The 22,639-nt window shown below is 34.6% G+C and overlaps 2 protein-coding genes across 4 annotated transcripts in view; one reads left to right on the top strand and one right to left on the bottom strand.

Annotated features, from left to right (window-relative positions):
* Window positions 1-2,794, top strand: part of LOC100373816 (cytoplasmic dynein 1 light intermediate chain 2-like) — a 29,631-nt gene extending 26,837 nt beyond the window's left edge. The window contains exons 12-13 of one of the 3 annotated variants that reach the window (XM_085500503.1): window positions 38-73; window positions 351-2,794. In XM_085500503.1, the coding sequence (XP_085356629.1) occupies window positions 38-51 (14 nt within the window). In that variant the 3' untranslated portion in view covers window positions 52-73; window positions 351-2,794. The remainder of the gene's footprint in view (window positions 1-37; window positions 74-350) is intronic. The other 2 variants (XM_085500505.1, XM_085500502.1) reach the window with 2 other exon arrangements.
* Window positions 2,795-3,935: 1,141 nt separating this feature from the next.
* Window positions 3,936-22,599, bottom strand: LOC102802511 (pseudouridylate synthase RPUSD2-like). Its single transcript, XM_085500501.1, has 11 exons — window positions 22,311-22,599; window positions 18,822-18,933; window positions 15,372-15,493; window positions 13,476-13,664; window positions 13,167-13,245; window positions 11,005-11,053; window positions 10,536-10,628; window positions 8,434-8,570; window positions 7,896-8,041; window positions 6,685-7,035; window positions 3,936-4,276 (listed from the first exon to the last, which is right to left on the bottom strand). The coding sequence occupies exons 1-11, from the start codon at window positions 22,488-22,490 to the stop codon at window positions 4,187-4,189; spliced, it is 1,548 nt and encodes a 515-aa protein (XP_085356627.1). The 5' UTR covers window positions 22,491-22,599; the 3' UTR covers window positions 3,936-4,186.
* Window positions 22,600-22,639: the final 40 nt, after the last annotated feature.

Consider the following 22,639-nt stretch of genomic DNA (forward strand, 5'->3'; position numbering starts at 1 on the left):
TATTTTTTCCCCCATTTCTGTGTTTCTATTCCTCCAGATGAAGACTCGTGAGGGTCTTTAGCTTCACTGGTCAGTAAGTCATCACAGTGCTTACAATCCTCTGCATGGTTTATTCATATAGACAAAGAGGTGTTAGAGGAATTAATAGCACACCCCTGTTTTGTTTTCTTTACTTTTGCTATCTTCTATAGATTATTCATGCTGTTCTTTCTTGCTAACCTTGTACTCTCTTTCAATTTCACTCTCCATGCTTTGAGATCTTGCATCATCTACTGCTACTAGACTTGAGTTTATTTCTGTTACGATTAAAAATTCCAAGTATGATTTGCTTGATTGTTTCTATCTTGTAGAGAGGACGACAGCACGAAGAGATGCAGCTGCTGAGTTGGACCGACTTACACAGACAAGGAAATCACTAGGGGAACAGAGGGCAAAACAAAATTCAACGTGAACCTGTCTTTACTTTAGAGTAGCTGTTGTAGAAAAGGCTAATAATTCTTTCTCAGTAAACATTTGATGTATGGTATAATTATTATCTAAAGTGCATAGTGGTTCAATAGTCTTTCTGAGTTGCTGTTGCATTCTACAAAGCTTTCTGACTGGCTGTTACTCTTGTATGCTCACTGCGTACATACTTTAGTGTTGTGTAGCCAGCCAGACCCACAGCATTTTCAAAATTGACTATTAACAGTATTGTCCTACTGTGATTTAAATTGCATTGCCATACACAAAATGGTTCATTCATTGCTTTGTATATACCATTTTATTATAACTTTAGTGCCTCTCCTAGATCAGTATTGGTTCCATTTCTTGACTTGTGTCTGTACTTTATGTGGTTTATTAGTTGTGACATGGACTGGCGTATTTATGGTATCTGACAGTCAGTGTCAAGTAAAAATCAGCAAATTGTACGGAGACAGTAAAGCAGGGTAGTTGGTTTGGATCATATACAAATTAGTACTGCCACTAATTGTGTAACGTCTAGTAATTTTTTGAAGGGACTAAAAATATTGAAGATTTAAATGATCAAACAGAGAGGAATTTAAAAGTTTGAGACTTTTATCTTTTTACTTAAAATGCAAAAATTAATCTTACATATGTGTGTTAACTGTGATGTGAAGGACATCTTCCTTTCTCTAAAATTAGGCTGGGTTGATTTACTGCACAGATAATTGGAAATACTCTAAAATGACAGTTTCAATGTTGGCTTAATCTGCACTTTTAGTAGTTGCAAGCAAGGTGCTCATAATATGTAGAAGGAGTATCACAAATTGCCTTCCATTATAGAAACACCTCAAAGTTGGAAAAAGTGCATCTCCCAGCCTCACTTTGGAAGATGAAAAATAAGGATGTCCTCAACTCAAAAGTGGATCCATTATTTCCATAACATTTTGGTACAAAGACTTTATGCTGAAAGCAACAAATGCAAGTTTTATTTGTGAATAATAAGTACAAGTGGTGAAGGAGGCTTTTGGTGCTGTGTGGAAATATTTCAGTTTGGGCATGGTGAAGAAGTATTTTTTATTGGATTGTGTACACCTGTCTCTTCCACTGGATTATTTTCCGTAAATTACTAATTTTGTGTGCATGTCCTGCATGAATCATAGATCAAGAATTAATATAGACATGAGAAAATCTGCACTCAATCGACCACATATTTCATTCACCGAGCAGTGACGACATTTGTTAATCCTGTAGAGTACATGTAATTTCTTTGGCTGAATAATGAAATCAAAGTAAATTGATTAAAAATGCATGTGGTTTTCATAGAAGTTTATCAGTAAATCCCAAGATACTGATGTGTTGGACTCTTATGGTATTGTCATGTGCACATAAATAAACAATACGTTGCTCTCTACAGTATGGGACTCTTATCAAATCCACATGACCTTCATCCTCTCTTACCAGTGTCAAGTGAAAACTTGCCAGCAGAGTGGTTTACCATTGTTTGAATTGGGTGCTTTTTACATCACATGTACAATGAGTGAACAGGTAGTATAAAATTTGGGTAAACCATTTTTGAATGATCAAAAATGGCTGAACTTTCAGAAACTGACAAAATGGCTGTAATTCAACAAATCCAACATGTTCTTTAATAATCCATATCTCAAAATGTGTCTTAGATTCGGCCATGATCATATTGATGTACATATTGTGTGCATCACTTTTCCCAAAGCAAAAGTTGCATGTTTGTATTCAAGGAACTGAAAGAGCATCCTTTAATTCAAATATTTTGGTTGTTATTTATCAGATCACATCACCCAAGTCAGTATTGTACTCATTTGCATACTTAAATTTCTTGAGTCAGGGTTACACCGTTCATCCGGGCATAGGTATTGTAATTTTTTTTATTAAATTAAATAAATTTACACTATTTAGGTGATAGGGAATTAATTTATACAATCCTTGACCACAATCCAGTGGGCGTGTCACAAGAGAAATTTTAATTTTGCTTGTAACAGGGAATGCTTTAACATTTCCTTGAAAAAAAAAGCCAACTTTAGATAGGTATTTGAGCAACAAAAAAATGTGTCCTTTGTATTTACAGTTTTATTTATAAAATTTAGAAATGTCATGTTTTGTTTTTATTTTTGTTTATGCATTGATTGATGTAGCTTTCCTGTAAATTTGATAGCTATGTAATATATATAAAACTTATAGGAACTCTTGAAAGGAATATTTATATCTGTTGAAAATGCTGATACTATTCTTAAAACACTACTGTATTTGTTTTATTTGACCTGCAGCAAGTGTATGGTAAACTCCAATCATTAAAATAATTGCATCACAATAACAGATTTCAAGTTATTTATAGTTTTGTAACGTACAAAAATGTACTTTCAGTGTTATGAAGTGGGTTTATCATGATACTGGCTTGCTATTCGTGCTTGATACTATGTATGAAGTGCCCATCAAAATTTACAAGATGTCTTCCTGTAATGCACCTTTCAGACAAGGAATGACCGATATGTGTACATGTATGCAGTTCTTGATCTTGGGAGTGCAACCAACGCCAAAATTATCACATCTTGAAAATTCATTGCACAGTTTTAGAATAAAGTTGGAAACGTCTCTCATAAATTGATCCATTATTGATCTTTAAGCACCAGTCAAGAGGCAAGCAAACCACCTCCCCCTATTATGGGAGTTTATATCTTCATACAAGTAGAGCACAATTCCATATTTGCGCTGACTAGATTCAAGTGTAACGTCATGGTTTTTCTGGGCTCTTGAAAAACGTTTGGTTTTACAGTAATACTATGTATTCCTAATATATTCCAATGACAACATGATTCGTTTAGACCCATTCCTGGATCTTTAACACGTCTACATATCTTGAGTAGCCTTAATATAAGTATTGACGGATTGTATAAATCACAAATAAAAGAAATCTGCTTGTGACAAAGCATTCTGAAGAGTATTTTTATTGTTCAGTTTGAAACCTTTCATTTGGGAAAATGTAAGTTATCACGTTTACTTGCCATTTAATTATAAATTTTTGTTATTTTTCCCGCATTATTGTCAATATTGGTAAGTTCATTGTTAAATAACATTCTTATTTTGCTGCAAAAATATTAAAAAATATTCACTGCTGTGTTAAAGCAAAGTCTAGTTTATTTTCCCTATGATATGTGTAATAGTTTTCATGGCCTAATCGTCAAAGGTTGTTTTTGATGCTGATCAACATCACCAATTCTCCAGACTATTTTTTTAATGTGCAAAATACACAACTGTATTCCAAGTTACTTTAGTTTTCAGCGAATTGAATTTCAGTTTTTGTCTGAAATTAAAAACCTCCAGAAATATCAGTCTTTTTTGAGGATTGACTTCTGAGCCCACCTTTATCTTGGTCATCCTGGGCTGAATGCAAATGCTGTTCTAGAGCCACTTCTGCATGACATGAAATAAAAGAAGAAATAGAAACTGCTCTAATGTAATTTGTTCACTATTTAACTAACTGGCACTTGTTCAAGTGTATTTTATTGCAAAAAATCAAATTTGAAGACATTTAGCCTATTTCCCAATGCTAAAAAACAAGACAATGACAGCCTGATCCTCCAGTTTTTAATGACTGTTGATTATAAACAAAACCATCCTAAAATAACTGAAGACGACTGTTGGAGACTTAAAAAAAAATAGTTCAACCTCAACTCTAGAGGGGGCTGTTCCAAAGTAAATATGCATGTCATTTTTCCCTGTCAATGAGTTCATCTGGTTCTTTCCAATTTTCACTGGCCCATTCTGGCATTGGTGTGGAGTACTCAAAATCAGGACCCTGAAATAGATAAATATAGTAAATCAACAGCTAATCCTATTAATTTAATTTTGTTTCTATATCTAACAAATTCGGATCGAAAGTAGAGTATATTCATGCTGCTTTAATGTTTTAAAGGATGAGGCTCTTTGTAAGTACATATGACCCAGTAGGTAGTATTTTTTGGACTCATTAGGAAAAAAAAATAGTCTCAATATGTTGAATTGTCGCTCTTTCTGCCAAATTCAACTTTTGTTAGCAAGATCTGAAGCCAATGGTAAATTATGTACATGTGGGACAAAATTAAAGAAATTGTAGCAAAATCTTGGACCAAAAATCATGGCATACAAAGGCTTAACAGCACATTTACTCCACCAACAGTGATTTCATTCACTTCATGTGAATGTGGCAGTATCTTACAGCAGTTATCCATATTGAACACAATAACTAGTGATGTCATTCACTGTCATGTGAATTTAGTAGTGTTTCACAGCAGTTATTCATATTGAACACAATAACTAGTGATGTCATTCACCATCATGCAAATTTAGTAGTGTTTCACAGCAGTTATCCACATTGAACACAATAACTAGTGATGTCATTCACCGTCATGTGAATTTAGTAGTGTTTCACAGCAGTTATTCATATTGAACACAGTAACTATTGATGTAATTCACCATCATGTGAATGTGGCAGAGTTTCACAGCAGCCATTATGTGGCACAGCAGCCATCATGTGGCAGTGTTTCACAACAACCATCATGTGGCAGTGTTTCACAACAACCATCATGTGGCAGTGTTTCACAACAACCATCATGTGGCAGTGTTACACAGCAGCCATCATGTGGCAGTGTTTCACAACAACCATCATGTGGCAGTGTTTCACAACAACCATCATGTGGCTGTGTTTCACATCAACCATCAAGTGTGGTAGTGTTTCGCAGCAGCCATCATGTGGCAGTGTTTCACAGCAGCCATCATGTGGCAATGTTTCACAGCAGCATCGTGTGGCAGTGTTTCACAGCAGCTGTCATGTGGCAACGTTTCACAGCAGCCGTCATGTGGCAATGTTTCACAGCAGCTATCATGTGGCACCGTTTCACAACCATCATGTGGCACCGTTTCACAACCATCATGTGGCAGCGTTTCACAACAACCATCATGTGGCAGTGTTTCACAGCAGCTGTCGTGTGGCAGCATTTCACAACAGCCATCATGTGGCAGTGTTTCACAACAACTGTCATGTGGCAGTGTTTCACAACAACTGTCATGTGGCAGTGTTTCACAGCAACCATCATGTGGCAGGGTTTCACAGCAGCCATCATGTGGCGGTATTTCGCAGCAGCCATCATGTGGTAGGGTTTCACAGCAGCCATCATGTGGTAGTCTTTCACAGCAGCCATCATGTGGTAGTCTTTCACAGCAGCCATCATGTGGTAGTCTTTCACAGCAGCCATCATGTGGTAGCGTTTCACAGCAGCTATTGTGTGGCAGTGTTTCACAGCAGTCGTCATGTGGCAGTGTTTCACAGCAACCGTCATGTGGCATGTTTCACAGCAGCCATCTTGTGGCAATGTTTCACAGCAGTCATCGTGTGGTGGTATTTAACAGCAGCCATCATGTGGCAGTGTTTTGCAGCAGCCATTGTGTGACAGCGTTTTGCAGCAGCCGTTGTGTGACAGCGTTTTGCAGCAGCCAATGTGTGGTAGTGTTTCGCAGCAGCCATCATGTGGCAGCATTTTGCAGCAGCCATCATGTGGCGGTTTTTTGCAGCAGCCATCATGTGGCGGTTTTTCACAGCAGCCGTCATGTGGCAATGTTTCACAGCTGCAATTATATGGCAGTATTTCGCAGCAGCCATTATGTGGCAGTATTTCACAGCAGCTGTCATGTGGCAGTGTTTCACAGCAGCCGTCATGTGGCAATGTTTCACAGCAGCCATGTGGCAGTATTTCGCAGCAGCCGTCATGTGGCAATGTTTCACAGCAGCATCATGTGGCAATGTTTCACAGCAGGCACCATGTGACAATGTTTCACAGCAGGCATCATGTGGCAGTGTTTCACAACAGCCATCGTGTGGCAATGTTCCACAGCAGCCATCATGTGGCAATGTTTCACAGCAGTCATGTGGCAGTGTTTCGCAGCAGCCACTGTGGCAACGTTTCACAGCAGCCATCATGTGGCAATGTTTCACAGCAGTCATGTGGCAGTGTTTCACAGCAGCCATCATGTGGCAATGTTTCACAGCAGCTATCATGTGGCAATGTTTCACAGCAGCTATCAAGTGGCAATGTTTCACAGCAGCTTCTTGTGGCAGTGTTTCACAGCAGTCATCATGTGGCAGTGTTTCACAGCAGCCATCATGTGGCAATGTTTCACAGCAGCCATCATGTGGCAGTGTTTCACATTGAACACAATCCTGATACTTACCTTATAAGTCAATGCATGAAGATACATAATCATCTGATGTGGCAAAGGATCGCTGTGCTTCAGTCTGCATTCTTTACACATTGCATCTACAACATCACAACTGACATCTTTCTGCTTCACAACTTTATTTGCTTCATCTCCACTTGTAATTCCTGCTACATCCTCAGTTTCCTTTGTATTTTGCAGTTCAACTATTGGTTCTACACATTTACCGTCTATGTTACTTGATTGCTCTTTACTCTTCACTTCCATGTTTTGTTCCTTTATATGATCCAAGACTTCATTCGTCTTGTCTTCTAACAATGTAGCATCATTTTCTCTGTTATTTCGCTCTATTAGCTTTGACAGTATCTAAAATATGTAAGTGTTTCAAATTTATTTTTACATTATCATGTGAATATCACATAAATAGAGTTTAATACACTAACTGCACTATTTTTCACCATATCAATGGGCAGTGATCAGCTCTCCATATATATTATACTGCAAGATTTGCTTGAATAGTTTCTAAGGAAGCACAAACCAAACGACCTTTTCAGGGCCACAACATATTTCAGAAGAGAACTACAATTTCTGCTTCAATATACATTTTGTAGACTTGCTGACTAATATGATTCAGATAAAAAATCTTGAAAGTAAATGTAAATCAGCCCTGAATGCGGAAAGCAAAATTACCTATTTTGATGTCACAGCTATTTCGCATTTATCCATTGTTTTAGGCAATTGACAATTATTTTTCAAGAATTTTTATCAGAATCACAACAAAGTTAACTCTTAATACAAAAAAAAAAATATCTTTTTTTATTACAAGTATAGATAAAGACCCCCTGGGCATATGCCAGAATATGACCTCAATTTTTTTATTGTATCAAAAGTGTGGGGGGGGGAGCTATTACCCGGATAAATATGGTAAAACTATTTGAAGGAAGGGAATGTTTTATAAATAAGCATGTACATGCAAATCAATCTAGAATCTAGTTTTGACTCTTTTCATCACATGCAGCAGTTTGAAACCTACGCTTCACAACTTCTTTTTTGCAATTATGTGTACCGGTAAAGTGTGTCACATATGGTAGATTCAGGAAATTCAGCTGATCAGTCTCCGCCATCTTTGGACAATGACCTAATTTTAAAACTGTCTGATTTATTTGAGAAATGTGACGAGGCAAAGAGTATTACAACTAAGTTTGACTACAGTTTTGTTCACTTACCTCATCGTCTGGTAGATCATTTACTCCTCCTTTACCTACATCTTTACCCCATACTGGGTTGTTGTACAAAGGATCGTTCATTATTGGATAACCTAAATATTGAAGATGGACTCGGATTTGGTGCATGCGACCTGTATGTGGCTCACCTGTGAAAAACAGTTATATGCGGCCAAACAAAGCCAAGATGAAGTGAGAGTAATTATAAGGTAACTCAGTGGTGTTGACAGCTACTCTCATTTCATTTAATCACATGACCACAGAGCATATTATTCACAGTAATAACGTTAATGTGTCAAATATCACTTACTGCAAATGTTTCGACACCATACCTAATTTGCATACGGTTGATAGTTGCGTAAAATGGTTTCTCTGATGTTTTGACATTCAGAATTGGTTATGTGATAAAATGTTGAAATTTAATTTACATACTGACAGTTCTTCAAAAATAATGGGATGGGATATGGAGCAACTGACGTTAATGTTCCTGAGCAAGGAAAGCATGAAAGCCACAAATATCAAAATATTAGCCAATACTTACATATAACTACACTGCTTGTTCCATTGTAACTTTTTCTATAAAAATTGGTTTGACACTCCTTGCCTTCAGGACTGACTCGACATACACCTATCTTATGAGACATTGTCTTAATGGGCTCACAGCATTCCACAGGCTCACTGAATACATAAATAGAAATCACATTATCTCAAATATCAATGCATATATAAACATTTTTTCTATGTTTAGAAATTTGAGTGTCTTGTTTGATTTTTGTTTTTCTGTATTAGTGTTTGTTTTCAAGTGTATTACCGTACTTTATTGTATTTTTCATTAAAACCTCAAATATAGGGTACAATAGCAATAAAGATTCTATTCTATAATGTCAGGCATTGTATCATGGGAAAGGTCAACAGCATTAAACCAAAACAGCAAACATTATACAAATGTTCACCCCAACAGAGGTTGACATATAGATTTGGCGACCCGAAGAGCTCATTGTCAACCGAGGTGAAGCCTCACAAGTTATTGGTGTAAATCAGGTAAATTCAGGAATAAGGTATCCAGATGGAGGTAGACATACGAATATGTTTACCTGTAATATGCTAATCTGATTGGCTGTCATGGTCATGAGGTATAATAATGAAAATATATCAGTAATTCACGTTATATTTTGACTAACACAAAATACACAGAATGGCAGATATTACTCTCCTTTTATTATACTTTATTATTATTTTCTTACCTTTTCATAAACCCATCCCTGTTATACAATGTGTATTATGTATTGTAAAACTTAAAATGTATCCAACAGAAATGTTCAAAATTCATGTGATCACCATTCAAATTGACATTGACTTATACAATTACCAGGTGACAACCTAGTACTCATAGCAATGCATTGGAAATACATAGTGTCAACATGCATGTGCTATGCTGGTTCAAGATTCAAGTTTGACATTTGACCTCACAATTACCAGATTCTGCCGTAAATTCGCCCTGGGTTGTTAAACAGCAGTTTGGGTTTGAAAAATAAATAAAATGGGACCAAGGGCGATTTTTCAGCAGTTTTTAAGGTGTTATTTTAATTTTTTCTGATGCCTAAAAGTTTCACCATAGTTATTGACGCCTATTCAAGAGTATTGATGTTTATTGCGACTAGTGTGAATGGGTGAGCTTCGTTTCGACAATGAGCTGTTATTGCTGTAAATAATGTTAAATTATTCTTTAAATGCTCAGTTTATCTTTTAAAAACAACTAATTTTTTAAACAAATCATGCCGTTTTCCCATCAAAATCCAAGCCAAAAGATCGTACAACAACATCGGCAAATCACTTCTGTGCTGCATTCATAACATTAACATATTTAAATGAGCGATGTTAATTTGAACACGTTGGCATCATCCATTGTTTTCATTGGTTAATTAGCGATTTGACCTGTCCGGTCAAATAACACCTTCCCAGGTCAAAACATGGTGGATATTTATTTCTACAGCATCAAGTGTTGAAAATGCGATCGGAATCATTCGCTTACGATGAAATAATAATTCAACAAATTTATTTTTTGCATGTAATAATCAACAATTGTGAAACACAGCATGACCGAATTGCGCTGCCGCGATCATTTGCTACTAAGCAATTCAGTTGGGTTCGTTTTTATTTGAAACTTCTTTTAAAATATACTTTCCTTACTAATAAAATGAAAAAAAAAATTGTATTTGGTGCACGAGGTTTGTTAATGTGATTTTTTTGGAGAAAGGTGCGCGGTCTACTTTTTAATCCAGCAAGAAAAAAATGTATAAAATTTTAGATTAGCTTCTGCAATAGTTTCTTTCGTTTTGGGTGGTCGAACTGCCGACGTAGGTGGATTTTTGAATGAAAATATAAGCTATAAGGCCCCCCCCCAAATATTTGATGATCATATTTTTGAAATTTTGAAGCTCACCAGCCGTGAAACTGCCCAGGGCGATTTTTCGGATGGGCGAATTTACAGCAGAATCCGGTACTAAAGTTTAGTAAGAATTTGTTTCACTTTGTATTTCAGTCAATTCAAATTGTTTGTCTGTCCATATCAGGATCAAGTCATGATTTCACAACTCAAAATCCTTTCACTGTCAATATATGCAAATAAGATGCACTCGCTACCTTGGAAATTCTCCCTTGACCCGACAGATATACGTCTTCTGTAGTTTCCTCTCTCTGACATAAGAATCAAGTTTCTGTGACATTTCAAGCGATCTGCAGCAACAAAGCAAAACAAGATTGTTTTATTTTGTTATAAGTGAGATAAAATCGTTATTACTGGTAATGCTGGTTCAGAATAAGAATGTTTTCTGTTCTAGCAAATCTGAACTACAAAATATTATTCAAGATGTTAACCATTACCAAAGTTTACCGCCCAAATATGGGCATTAAGCGGTGAGACCAGTTGTCATCCTAATGTTTGGTAAAAGATGTAGTCGGCATAAAAATCATATCCATTCTTTATAATATCATATTTCATAATAAAATGTTTGCATTCATGCCAGCTACAATTAAGATAATCTGTTACGATTCAAATTAATATAATAATGATATTTTTTATAATTAGTATAATATGCAATAAAGTTATTACCTTGCAAACATTAATAACCCTGAAGTCAATCTATCCAGTCTATGAATGGCTAGAAACAAACAAACAAACAAACATATGCAAAATATCATAAAAGCATCTATCAGAATATCATCATAATATATTGTGGTATATCAGAGTATAAAATAGTACACAAATAGGAGTATATAAGAGAGGTATAACAGAGAGGTGTATATCAGTGTGTATCAAGGTTTTTCAGAAGTGCATATCATAGTATATCAAAGTTGTATATTAGTGAACATAACAGAATATCATCATGGCATATCATTATAAAATAGTACACAGATTGGAGTATATAAAAGAGGTATAACAGAGAGGTGTATATCAGTGTATAACATAGTATCAGAAGTATATATCAGTGTGTATCATAGTATACCAAAGTGGTGTATATCATAGTATATATCAGAGGTTATATCAGTGTGTATCACAGTATATCAAGTGTATATCAGTGTGTATCATAGTAAACCAAAGAGGTGTATTTCAGTGTGTATCATAGTATATCAAGTGTTTATCAGTGGGTATCATAGTAAATCAAAGAGGTGTATATCAGTGTATCATAGTAAATCAAAGGTGTATATCAGTGTGTATCATAGTAAACCAAAGAGGTGTATTTCAGTGTGTATCATAGTATATCAAGTGTTTATCAGTGTGTATCATAGTAAACCAAAGAGGTGTATTTCAGTGCGTATCATAGTATATCAAGTGTTTATCAGTGTGTATCATAGTAAACCAAAGAGGTGTATTCCAGTGTGTATCATAGTATATTGAGTGTATATCAGTGTGTATCATAGTATATCGAGTGTATATCAGTGTGTATCATAGTAAACCAAAGAGGTGTGTATCATAGTATATCGAGTGTATATCAGTATCATAGTAAACCAAAGAGGTGTATTTCAGTGTGTATCATAGTACATCAAGTGTATAACAGTGTGTATCATAGTAAACCAAAGAGGTGTATTTCAGTGTGTATCATAGTATATCGAGTGTATATCAGTATCATAGTAAACCAAAGAGGTGTATTTCAGTGTGTATCATAGTACATCAAGTGTATAACAGTGTGTATCATAGTAAACCAAAGAGGTGTATTTCAGTGTGTATCATAGTATATCGAGTGTATATCAGTGTGTATCATAGTAAACCAAAGAGGTGTATTTCAGTGTGTATCATAGTATATTGAGTGTATATCAGTGTGAATCATAGTAAACTAAAGAGGTGTATTTCAGTGTGTATCATAGTATATCGAGTGTATATCAGTGTGTATCATAGTAAACCAAAGAGGTGTATTTCAGTGTGTATCATAGTATATCAAGTGTTTATCAGTGTGTATCATAGTAAACCAAAGAGGTGTATTTCAGTGCGTATCATAGTATATCGAGTGTTTATCAGTGTGTATCATAGTAAACCAAAGAGGTGTATTCCAGTGTGTATCATAGTATATCAAGTGTATATCAGTGTGTATCATAGTAAACCAAAGAGGTGTATTTCAGTGTGTATCATAGTATATCTAGTGTATATCAGTATCATAGTAAACCAAAGAGGTGTATTTCAGTGTGTATCATAGTATATTGAGTGTATATCAGTGTGTATCATAGTAAACCAAAGAGGTGTATTTCAGTGTGTATCATAGTATATCGAGTGTATATCAGTGTGAATCATAGTAAACTAAAGAGGTGTATTTCAGTGTGTATCATAGTATACCGAGTGTATATCAGTGTGTATCATAGTAAACCAAAGAGGTGTATTTCAGTGTGTATCATAGTATATCTAGTGTATATCAGTATCATAGTAAACCAAAGAGGTGTATTTCAGTGTGTATCATAGTATATCAAGTGTTTATCAGTGTGTATCATAGTAAACCAAAGAGGTGTATTTCAGTGCGTATCATAGTATATCAAGTGTTTATCAGTGTGTATCATAGTAAACCAAAGAGGTGTATTCCAGTGTGTATCATAGTATATCAAGTGTATATCAGTGTGTATCATAGTAAACCAAAGAGGTGTATATCAGTGTGTATCATAGTATATCGAGTGTATATCAGTGTTTATCATAGTATATCGAGTGTATATCAGTGTTTATCATAGTGTATATCAGAAGAGTGTATATTGAATTCATAATTCACACAAAGCTATACAGATTGTACTTACTGTGCAGGTTTTTAAGGTCATATTCTTTGCCAAGTAGAAATACAATAGTGTTGTGTCTGTATCTTCCTGAAGGATGGACCTACAAGATGATCAGTAAATTAGTAATAAATATAAATACTTTTGTTAAACTACAAAATTGATGTCCATTATTTTATTTTACATGTAAATTGACTTTTCACTCACAATTCATAATGCACACTATCCCAAAGAGGTCAAGCGAAAACGATACATATAGCAACCAGGTCCCTACAACCAGTCAGGTTTTGTTACAAAACCAGCCCCCCTCCCTCCCTCCCCCCACAAACTTACTGGTATGGAGGCTGGTTTGTTGATAACTGCTATATCGTCATTACACACAATAACATCGATAGGCTGCCCAGTAACAGGTGGTTCATGTCGATGAACTCTACTTTCTAAGAAGTCATTGTTTTTCATTACATAATCCAGACTAGCTTTGCTACCATTGATTGTGATCATTCCTGAATTAATTGCAGCAGCCTGAAAAAAAAAACACAGATATCAAATATTATTTTCTTTTCGTCAACTATCACATGACCATGGCTTGACGCAGAAATTCTGTGCAAGAACAGGTCAATAGACAATGTCTCTTGTGAACTCAATTATCCAATCAGACACTTGGAACACTTGATCATTGCCACTGAGTTGTCGGTTTCATCATAATCCGCTGATTTCCATTCTTTCAGATTGTTTCATGACTATTGTTTTTCAGTATAATAGTTTATTTAAAAATATTATTTTTAGTTTATTATAGTTTATTTAAAAATATTATTTTATTCACAGATGTTTATCACTAACTGAAAGAGTGCAATGCACTCTGAAATGACTTTACTTACCTTGGTCACACATTGACTATGAATTTAAATTACAACATAGACTGCCAGAGACAATTCTTCTGCATGAGAGCTGATATCCTGTTTTAGCCAGATTCAACAAATGAAATTATAGTATGAAATCACAGCCCCTCTATCAAAGAGAAACTGTTTGAAATGTATTTTATTCAATACATTTTGTTCTAATTTTTTCCCCTGTCATTTGGTGAAAGTATCGTAAATTGAACTTGAATACAACACTTAGTCTACTTTAATAATACATTCAACTATTTGGTTATCCAAGGGACTGTAGCACTGGTGCTATGTTTGTTACAAATCATATTAACTTTTTTTTCACATATTTATTGTAATCACATTTTAAAATTTTATGAACGTGGGCAGATGTTATCAAATCGTCTGCTTTGGAGCCTGTGTAATTCTGATGTGTGATTCAAGTCATCACTTACTCATTAAAGTTAATTGCCCTATGTTTAGAATAACTCTGCTTTTCAAACAAGCAGATGTCGGCTGAGATAGCTCCGCTGTTAGCAAGGCACATTTCAATTAAAGAACTTAAGATGTCATTAGAAAATGAACAATATGTATAGTATCAAAGCAATCGGACTTGCTGTTTTCAACAAGAATTCGAAAATATCACTTTTCACCAAAAATGACAAAAATATTTATCAAAATTAGAGAATTGAAGATATCGTCACAAAATGAACAAATCTGAGAGAGGTTTACCTGAAATACCTATATGTATAGTATCAAAGCAATCAGACTTAACAAGAAGTTGAAAATATCACTTTTTACCAATAATTACAAAAATAGTCACCAAAATTAGAGAACTAAAGATACCATCACGAAATGAACAAATCTGAGAAAGGTCCACATGTAGTATCTGTATATGTAATATCAAAGCAATTGGATTTGCAGTTTTTAACAAGAAGTCGAAAATATCACTTTTTACCAAAAATGACAAAAAAATTAGATAATTGAAGATATCTTCACAAAATGAACAAATCTGAGAGAGAACCTCATGTAGTGCCTATATATGCAATATCAAAGCAAAAAAAATGATACAAATATTGACCAAAAATAGAGAATTTGAGATTTTGACATGAAATGAACAAATCTGAGAAAGAACCATCCAAGGTATCTGCATATCAAATTTGAAAACATTCTGACTTGAGGTTTTGAAGAATAAGTTGAAATTGTAAAGTTGACGACGACAGACAACGACGACGGACGACGACGACGACAGACAATCAGTAATATGAACAGCTCCGCTGTGCCGACTTTGTCGAGAGCGGAGCTAATAAAATGCAGCAACAAAGAATGCAATGTTACATGGAAGAAAATTAATTTCACTTACATAAAATTCAGGTGACTCTGATCTGAATTCCTTTTTAAAGATATCATGTAGCTTCAATCCAAGCCAACGTCCTTTACAGTGTGTGGAGAAGGTATAATAGTATGGATGTACTTTACGCAAACCTACAACAAATGTATCATAGTCAGTAACAAGTACACATAAAATGTATCAGTCAGTAACAAGTACACATAAAATGTATCAGTCAGTAACAAGTACACATAAAATGTATCAGTCAGTAACAAGTACACATAAAATGTATCAGTCAGTAACAAGTCCACTCAAAATGTATCATAGTCAGTAACAAGTCCACTCAAAATGTACCATAGTCAGTAACAAGTCCACTCAAAATGTATCATAGTCAGTAACAAGTACCATAGTCAGTAACAAGTCCACTCAAAATGTACCATAGTCAGTAACAAGTCCACTCAAAATGTACCATAGTCAGTAACAAGTCCACTCAAAATGTACCATAGTCAGTAACAAGTCCACTCAAAATGTATCATAGTCAGTAACAAGTACCATAGTCAGTAACAAGTACACATAAAATGTATCATAGTCAGTAACAAGTACACTCAAAATGTATCATAGTCAGTAGCAAGTACCATAGTCAGTAACAAGTCCACTCAAAATGTATCATAGTCAGTAACAAGTACACATAAAATGTATCATAGTCAGTAACAAGTACACATAAAATGTATCATAGTCAGTAACAAGTACACACAAAATGTATCGTAGTCAGTAACAAGTACCATAGTCAGTAACAAGTACACATAATATGTATCATAGTCAGTAACAAGTACACATAAAATGTATCATAGTCAGTAACAAGTACACATAAAATGTATCATAGTCAGTAACAAGTACCATAGTCAGTAACAAGTACACATAAAATGTATCATAGTCAGTAACAAGTACACACAAAATGTATCATAGTCAGTAACAAGTACACACAAAATGTATCATAGTCAGTAACAAGTACCATAGTCAGTAACAAGTACACACAAAATGTATCATAGTCAGTAACAAGTACACACAAAATGTATCATAGTCAGTAACAAGTACACACAAAATGTATCATAGTCAGTAACAAGTACACATAAAATGTATCATAGTCAGTAACAAGTACCATAGTCAGTAACAAGTACACACAAAATGTATCATAGTCAGTAACAAGTACACATAAAATGTATCATAGTCAGTAACAAGTACACACAAAATGTATCATAGTCAGTAACAAGTACACACAAAATGTATCATAGTCAGTAACAAGTACACATAAAATGTATCATAGTCAGTAACAAGTACCATAGTCAGTAACAAGTACACACACAATGTATCATAGTCAGTAACAAGTACACACAAAATGTATCATAGTCAGTAACAAGTACACACAAAATGTATCATAGTCAGTAACAAGTACACACAAAATGTATCATAGTCAGTAACAAGTCCACTCAAAATGTATCATAGTCAGTAACAAGTCCACTCAAAATGTATCATAGTCAGTAACAAGTCTACTCAAAATGTATCATAGTCAGTAACAAGTCCACTCAAAATGTATCATAGTCAGTAACAAGTCCACACAAAATATATCATAGTCAGTAACAAGTACACACAGAATGTATCATAGTCAGTAACAAGTACACACAAAATGTATCATAGTCAGTAACAAGTACACATAAAATGTATCATAGTCAGTAACAAGTACACACAAAATGTATCATAGTCAGTAACAAGTACACATAAAATGTATCAGTCAGTAACAAGTCCACTCAAAATGTATCATAGTCAGTAACAAGTCCACTCAAAATGTATCATAGTCAGTAACAAGTCCACTCAAAATGTATCATAGTCAGTAACAAGTCCACTCAAAATGTATCATAGTCAGTAACAAGTCCACACAAAATATATCATAGTCAGTAACAAGTACACACAGAATGTATCATAGTCAGTAACAAGTACACACAAAATGTATCATAGTCAGTAACAAGTACACACAAAATGTATCATAGTCAGTAACAAGTACACACAAAATGTATCATAGTCAGTAACAAGTACACATAAAATGTATCATAGTCAGTAACAAGTACACATAAAATGTATCATAGTCAGTAACAAGTACACATAAAATGTATCATAGTAACAAATACACATAAAATGTATCATAGTAACAAGTACACATAAAATGTATCATAGTCAGTAACAAGTACACATAAAATGTATCATAGTCAGTAACAAGTACACACAGAATGTATCATAGTCAGTAACAAGTACACACAAAATGTATCATAGTCAGTAACAAGTACACATAAAATGTATCATAGTCAGTAACAAGTACACATAAAATGTATCATAGTCAGTAACAAGTACACATAAAATGTATCATAGTCAGTAACAAGTACACATAAAATGTATCATAGTCAGTAACAAGTACACATAATATGTATCATAGTCAGTAACAAGTACACACAAAATGTATCATAGTCAGTAACAAGTACACACAAAATGTATCATAGTCAGTAACAAGTACACACAAAATGTATCATAGTCAGTAACAAGTACACATAAAATGTATCATAGTCAGTAACAAGTACACATAAAATGTATCATAGTCAGTAACAAGTACGCATAAAATGTATCATAGTCAGTAACAAGTACACACAAAATGTATCATAGTCAGTAACAAGTACACATAAAATGTATCATAGTCAGTAACAAGTACACATAAAATGTATCATAGTCAGTAACAAGTACACATAAAATGTATCATAGTCAGTAACAAGTACACATAAAATGTATCATAGTCAGTAACAAGTACACATAAAATGTATCATAGTCAGTAACAAGTACACATAAAATGTATCATAGTCAGTAACAAGTACACATAAAATGTATCATAGTCAGTAACAAGTACACATAAAATGTATCATAGTCAGTAACAAGTACACATAAAATGTATCATAGTCAGTAACAAGTACACACAAAATGTATCATAGTCAGTAACAAGTACACATAAAATGTATCATAGTAACAAGTACACACAAAATGTATCATAGTCAGTAACAAGTACACATAAAATGTATCATAGTAACAAGTACACACAAAATGTATCATAGTCAGTAACAAGTACACACAAAATGTATCATAGTCAGTAACAAGTACACATAAAATGTATCATAGTCAGTAACAAGTACACACAAAATGTATCATAGTCAGTAACAAGTACACATAAAATGTATCATAGTCAGTAACAAGTACACATAAAATGTATCATAGTCAGTAACAAGTACACACAAAATGTATCATAGTCAGTAACAAGTACAAACACCTGTTTAAATCTGTTTTAATATTCACTTTGCAAACAAAAAGGAGCTAAAATGTGACAGAATAATACCATTCTCTCATAATACACCTACATGTAACAACAAGAAGCTTAAATTTATAACTTACCATTTTCAAAATAGTAACTTGTTTCACTGTACTTTCCCTCATCAAAAAACTTTGCCTTCTTTTGTGGTTTAGCAAGTGGAATTGAACCAGCATCAGCAACACTGCTTCTTTCCTGGTGAAATTAACAAAGAAATTCAGCACATTACCTTTAAGGTAGCGAGACTATTATTTTTGTTGAAAATTACGATTTCCACATTTATTTATTAATTGATGAAATGCACTATAAACTTTCATGTGATAAAGTCAACATAACATAGAATGTCATGTAAGTTGGTTAAAATGTAGATTTTCTGAAGGGGAGCATGACAGCGACAGTAGTGTTTTCCAAAATCAACAACACAGGTTTAATCTGTGTGCCTATAAGTTTCAAAGATAAACTCAAGACAAAGCAATGTTAGGATGTGTTATCAGTAGCTATCTGACACACAATAAGTGTTTCCAAACATTTGAGTGGTTTGTCTCCACCTCTGTTGGTTTCACAGATTAGTCATTTGCATATGAATGTGTCAGACGTTTTCTAAGAGTTTATGTTTTTCAAAATACAAGGTCTTTAACAAAAAATAACGTATACTTAATAGTTGTGTTCACGTTACACGAAGTACGGGCTAAGATTTAAGCTGATTTAGGCTTATCTAGCATATTTGCATTTCGGCTAGACCCAATTGCGTCCACGCACAGGGAGGGCCAGTCGTTAGCACGGGCTAAGGGGTGCCATTAGTCGGTGACCTTTGGTAAGCCGCTATTTACGAACGAAAAATGGATGACACGCGCGAGGTTCTATTTCTGCTGCTGGCATGTTTCGTTCTAATTTTGAAGCGACGTGCACAGGAATGCGAGAGAAGACGGACCCAACTTATTTGGATGCACATAAACAGTATACAACGGTCGTAACAGAATACAGAGTTTTATTAATGCATGTCGTAGACAGCGAACCAAATTTATTTTGTCTACAATTGGAGCTGCTGTACGCTCTACTACTACAGTGACCCGATTAGTGTGGAAGCGAGCGCGGAGTAATGACTGGTGGAATAGTGTCGTTATATGAACATGGGACAATTTTCACACCCAAAGGTCGCCGCAGAGGGCGCTTAGCCCTGGGCTAAGCGTTTGCGCATACTTTGTTAGCCCGTGCTAAGGTCTAGACCGCGTCTTAAATTCGGATCAGATTTAACCCGTACTTAGCATTTCTTAGCCCGTGCTAAGCGTTCACGCACGTTTTCTTAGCACGGGCTAAGGAATTTGACCTCTTAGCCCGTGCTAAGGAGCTATGCGTGAACGCAACTATTGTCATCGGATTAACACCAAATTTTCACAGCTTTAAGGTGACAGTGAGAGGAACTTGAATGTGTCCAGACAAACTATTTCATCGATTATTTACCAACGAGTTGTGGTTTGAGTAGGGGGCAATGCGACTAAAACAGTAATTGAAATTCAGCATACTATTTTTTAAAACGTGTTGCTTGAATAAAACTGACCAGACACATTCAATTTACCAGAAAAGTGAAAAAAATACTTCTTATCACCAGCATAAATGCGTAATTATTTTTTTTACAGAAAAAGTAATTTTTCACCTTTGATTGAGTAACGCGTCATAGAATGCAGATACGAGCATGACAAACACATCTTTGAAAAGCTTGAAGTCTGGCGATTCTAAAAATATATACTTTCCTGGGTCTATTTGTAGTCATTTAGTCACAATTAGAAGATGAAAACAAGTATGCAAATAATAGTCCCGCTACCTTAAGATTAACATAATGAGAGCAGTATTACGGTAGTGGACAATTTGGCATGGCTAAAACAAATACCATATTTGTTTTATCAGAAGCACACATAACGATTGTTGCATTTAATGTATAGTGAATCATTAAAATGATTTATTTTGACAACAGAAACATATTTGTAATTTACGTAATCATATGCGCTACTATAATAGAACAAATATGGTAAATAAACATGCATCTTCATGTTCATGTTTATGAGTCATGTGTAACATCTCTCGTGGCGAAACCCAGATAACAGTGAAACAAACAAATGTCATTTGGACATATGCTGTGTTTAGTTTTTGGTGATATTTTTCACAGAGACTGCAGAATAAATAGAAGGATAGAATTTCGCTGATTTGGGTTTCTATGCTGTTCAAATTAGTTTTTCAGATTGTTTATCAATAGGTTTTTACTTTTTTTCAATACCCACCTCTACAAAGACTAATAGACAAAAGCACCAAACTTGTCATTGTTATCTGTATTATACTACACATCTAACTGGTTTTCTTGATCTGGGGCTGTTCTGTCTGTTCTAAATGGATGTAGTCTCATTGCTTAGCAGGATCAGTGCTGCCTTCAAATAAAGTCATTTGAGCTGTTTTCATCAGCAACATTTTTGGCACTGCACATCTCTAATGTGTGTTGCACCTCTGATCATTTGAAGTTTAGGTTGATATTTCTGTTCTTACTCCAGTGATTTATTTTCATTTGAAAAGCCATGGTAACAAATAAATTGACTGTATACCGAACTACATGTATTGAGAATTTAGCACTTTATGTACAAGGCTGGGGTACAAGAGTGTTCACCAAATCTGAAATACAACTTACCATATATTGATAAATAAATCAAATATGCATCAGATATTATCATATAATGTTACTATAAATATATAATAATTACTGAAGTGTAGGAATGTTCTGTTTTTTGCTTAATTAAGTTATAAACTGAATGGTTAATTCCAGCATACACATTGTTATTAATGTTATTGAGGCTCTGAGTGAAACAAGTAATTATCAAGTAATTATAATCATAACTGATTTCTTTTATTCAATTATACATAATGGTAAAAAATTACACGCAAAAAGTAGACACTATTTTATCAAGATATATGTTTCTATGCACATGTTAAAAATGGCAAAAGAAGACATTCAGATATTTGCACTTCATTGCTCAAGGGCTGTTATCTGTTTGCCATATTTAATCACAAAAATCATAGTGCCGGGCATAATTGTTATGATTACGAATCACGACTGTGTCTGAGCGTGATTGAACAGACAATCACGATCAGTTGATCTCTATCATGATTGGACAAAACCAATACACCCCTGATATTGATTTGTAAGTGGCACGTCTACTAGGTTGGCAACATGTGTTCCAATCAAGAAAATGCTTCATGCTGGTGGTTTATATGATGTAACCATCACATGGTCATGATTTAAATAATTATTGCTGTGAATATTCATAGCTTAATTTGTGGTAAATTTATTGCATATATTGGGACTTAACCAGGTTACACCATATAACGCCCATTGGCCAATTCGAGACAGTCATGATGCATGGAATCACGAAACCAGCATTACTAAAAAAAGATACACTAATAGTAACTTTACCTAATACTTTTGTATATGGTATTGCTAACTAAATTAATAATACTATAGTTATTCACTCGCACTTGTAAATTAAAAATTGATTTGTAAAACAAATACTGTAAATGATTAGAGTTACCCCTTGTTCTGTTTGGTCACGCCTTTTTCTTTTCTGACCTCCTCTGTGTCTCTGTCTTCTTTGACTGGGAATGGTGGATGAGGAACTTTCACAACTTGTCATACTTGATGCAATGAGAAATCGTTTTAAAAATTCAATTTTCAAAAAATGTCTGTAGTTGTGAAGACTGGATGTTCGCATAACACCACTCACATGCCTAATATGAAAATAGATATATATATAATTAGGACATATACTCAAAACATTGTGTTCGCCATGCGAGTCACCATATTTTTAAATAAGAGGTCAAAGTTTACCAGTCACCTGACACGACATTTCCCAGGATTCAA

This window comes from Saccoglossus kowalevskii, chromosome 6 (genome assembly GCF_978046115.1).
Source record: "Saccoglossus kowalevskii chromosome 6, keSacKowa6.1, whole genome shotgun sequence".
Taxonomy (NCBI): domain Eukaryota; kingdom Metazoa; phylum Hemichordata; class Enteropneusta; family Harrimaniidae; genus Saccoglossus; species Saccoglossus kowalevskii.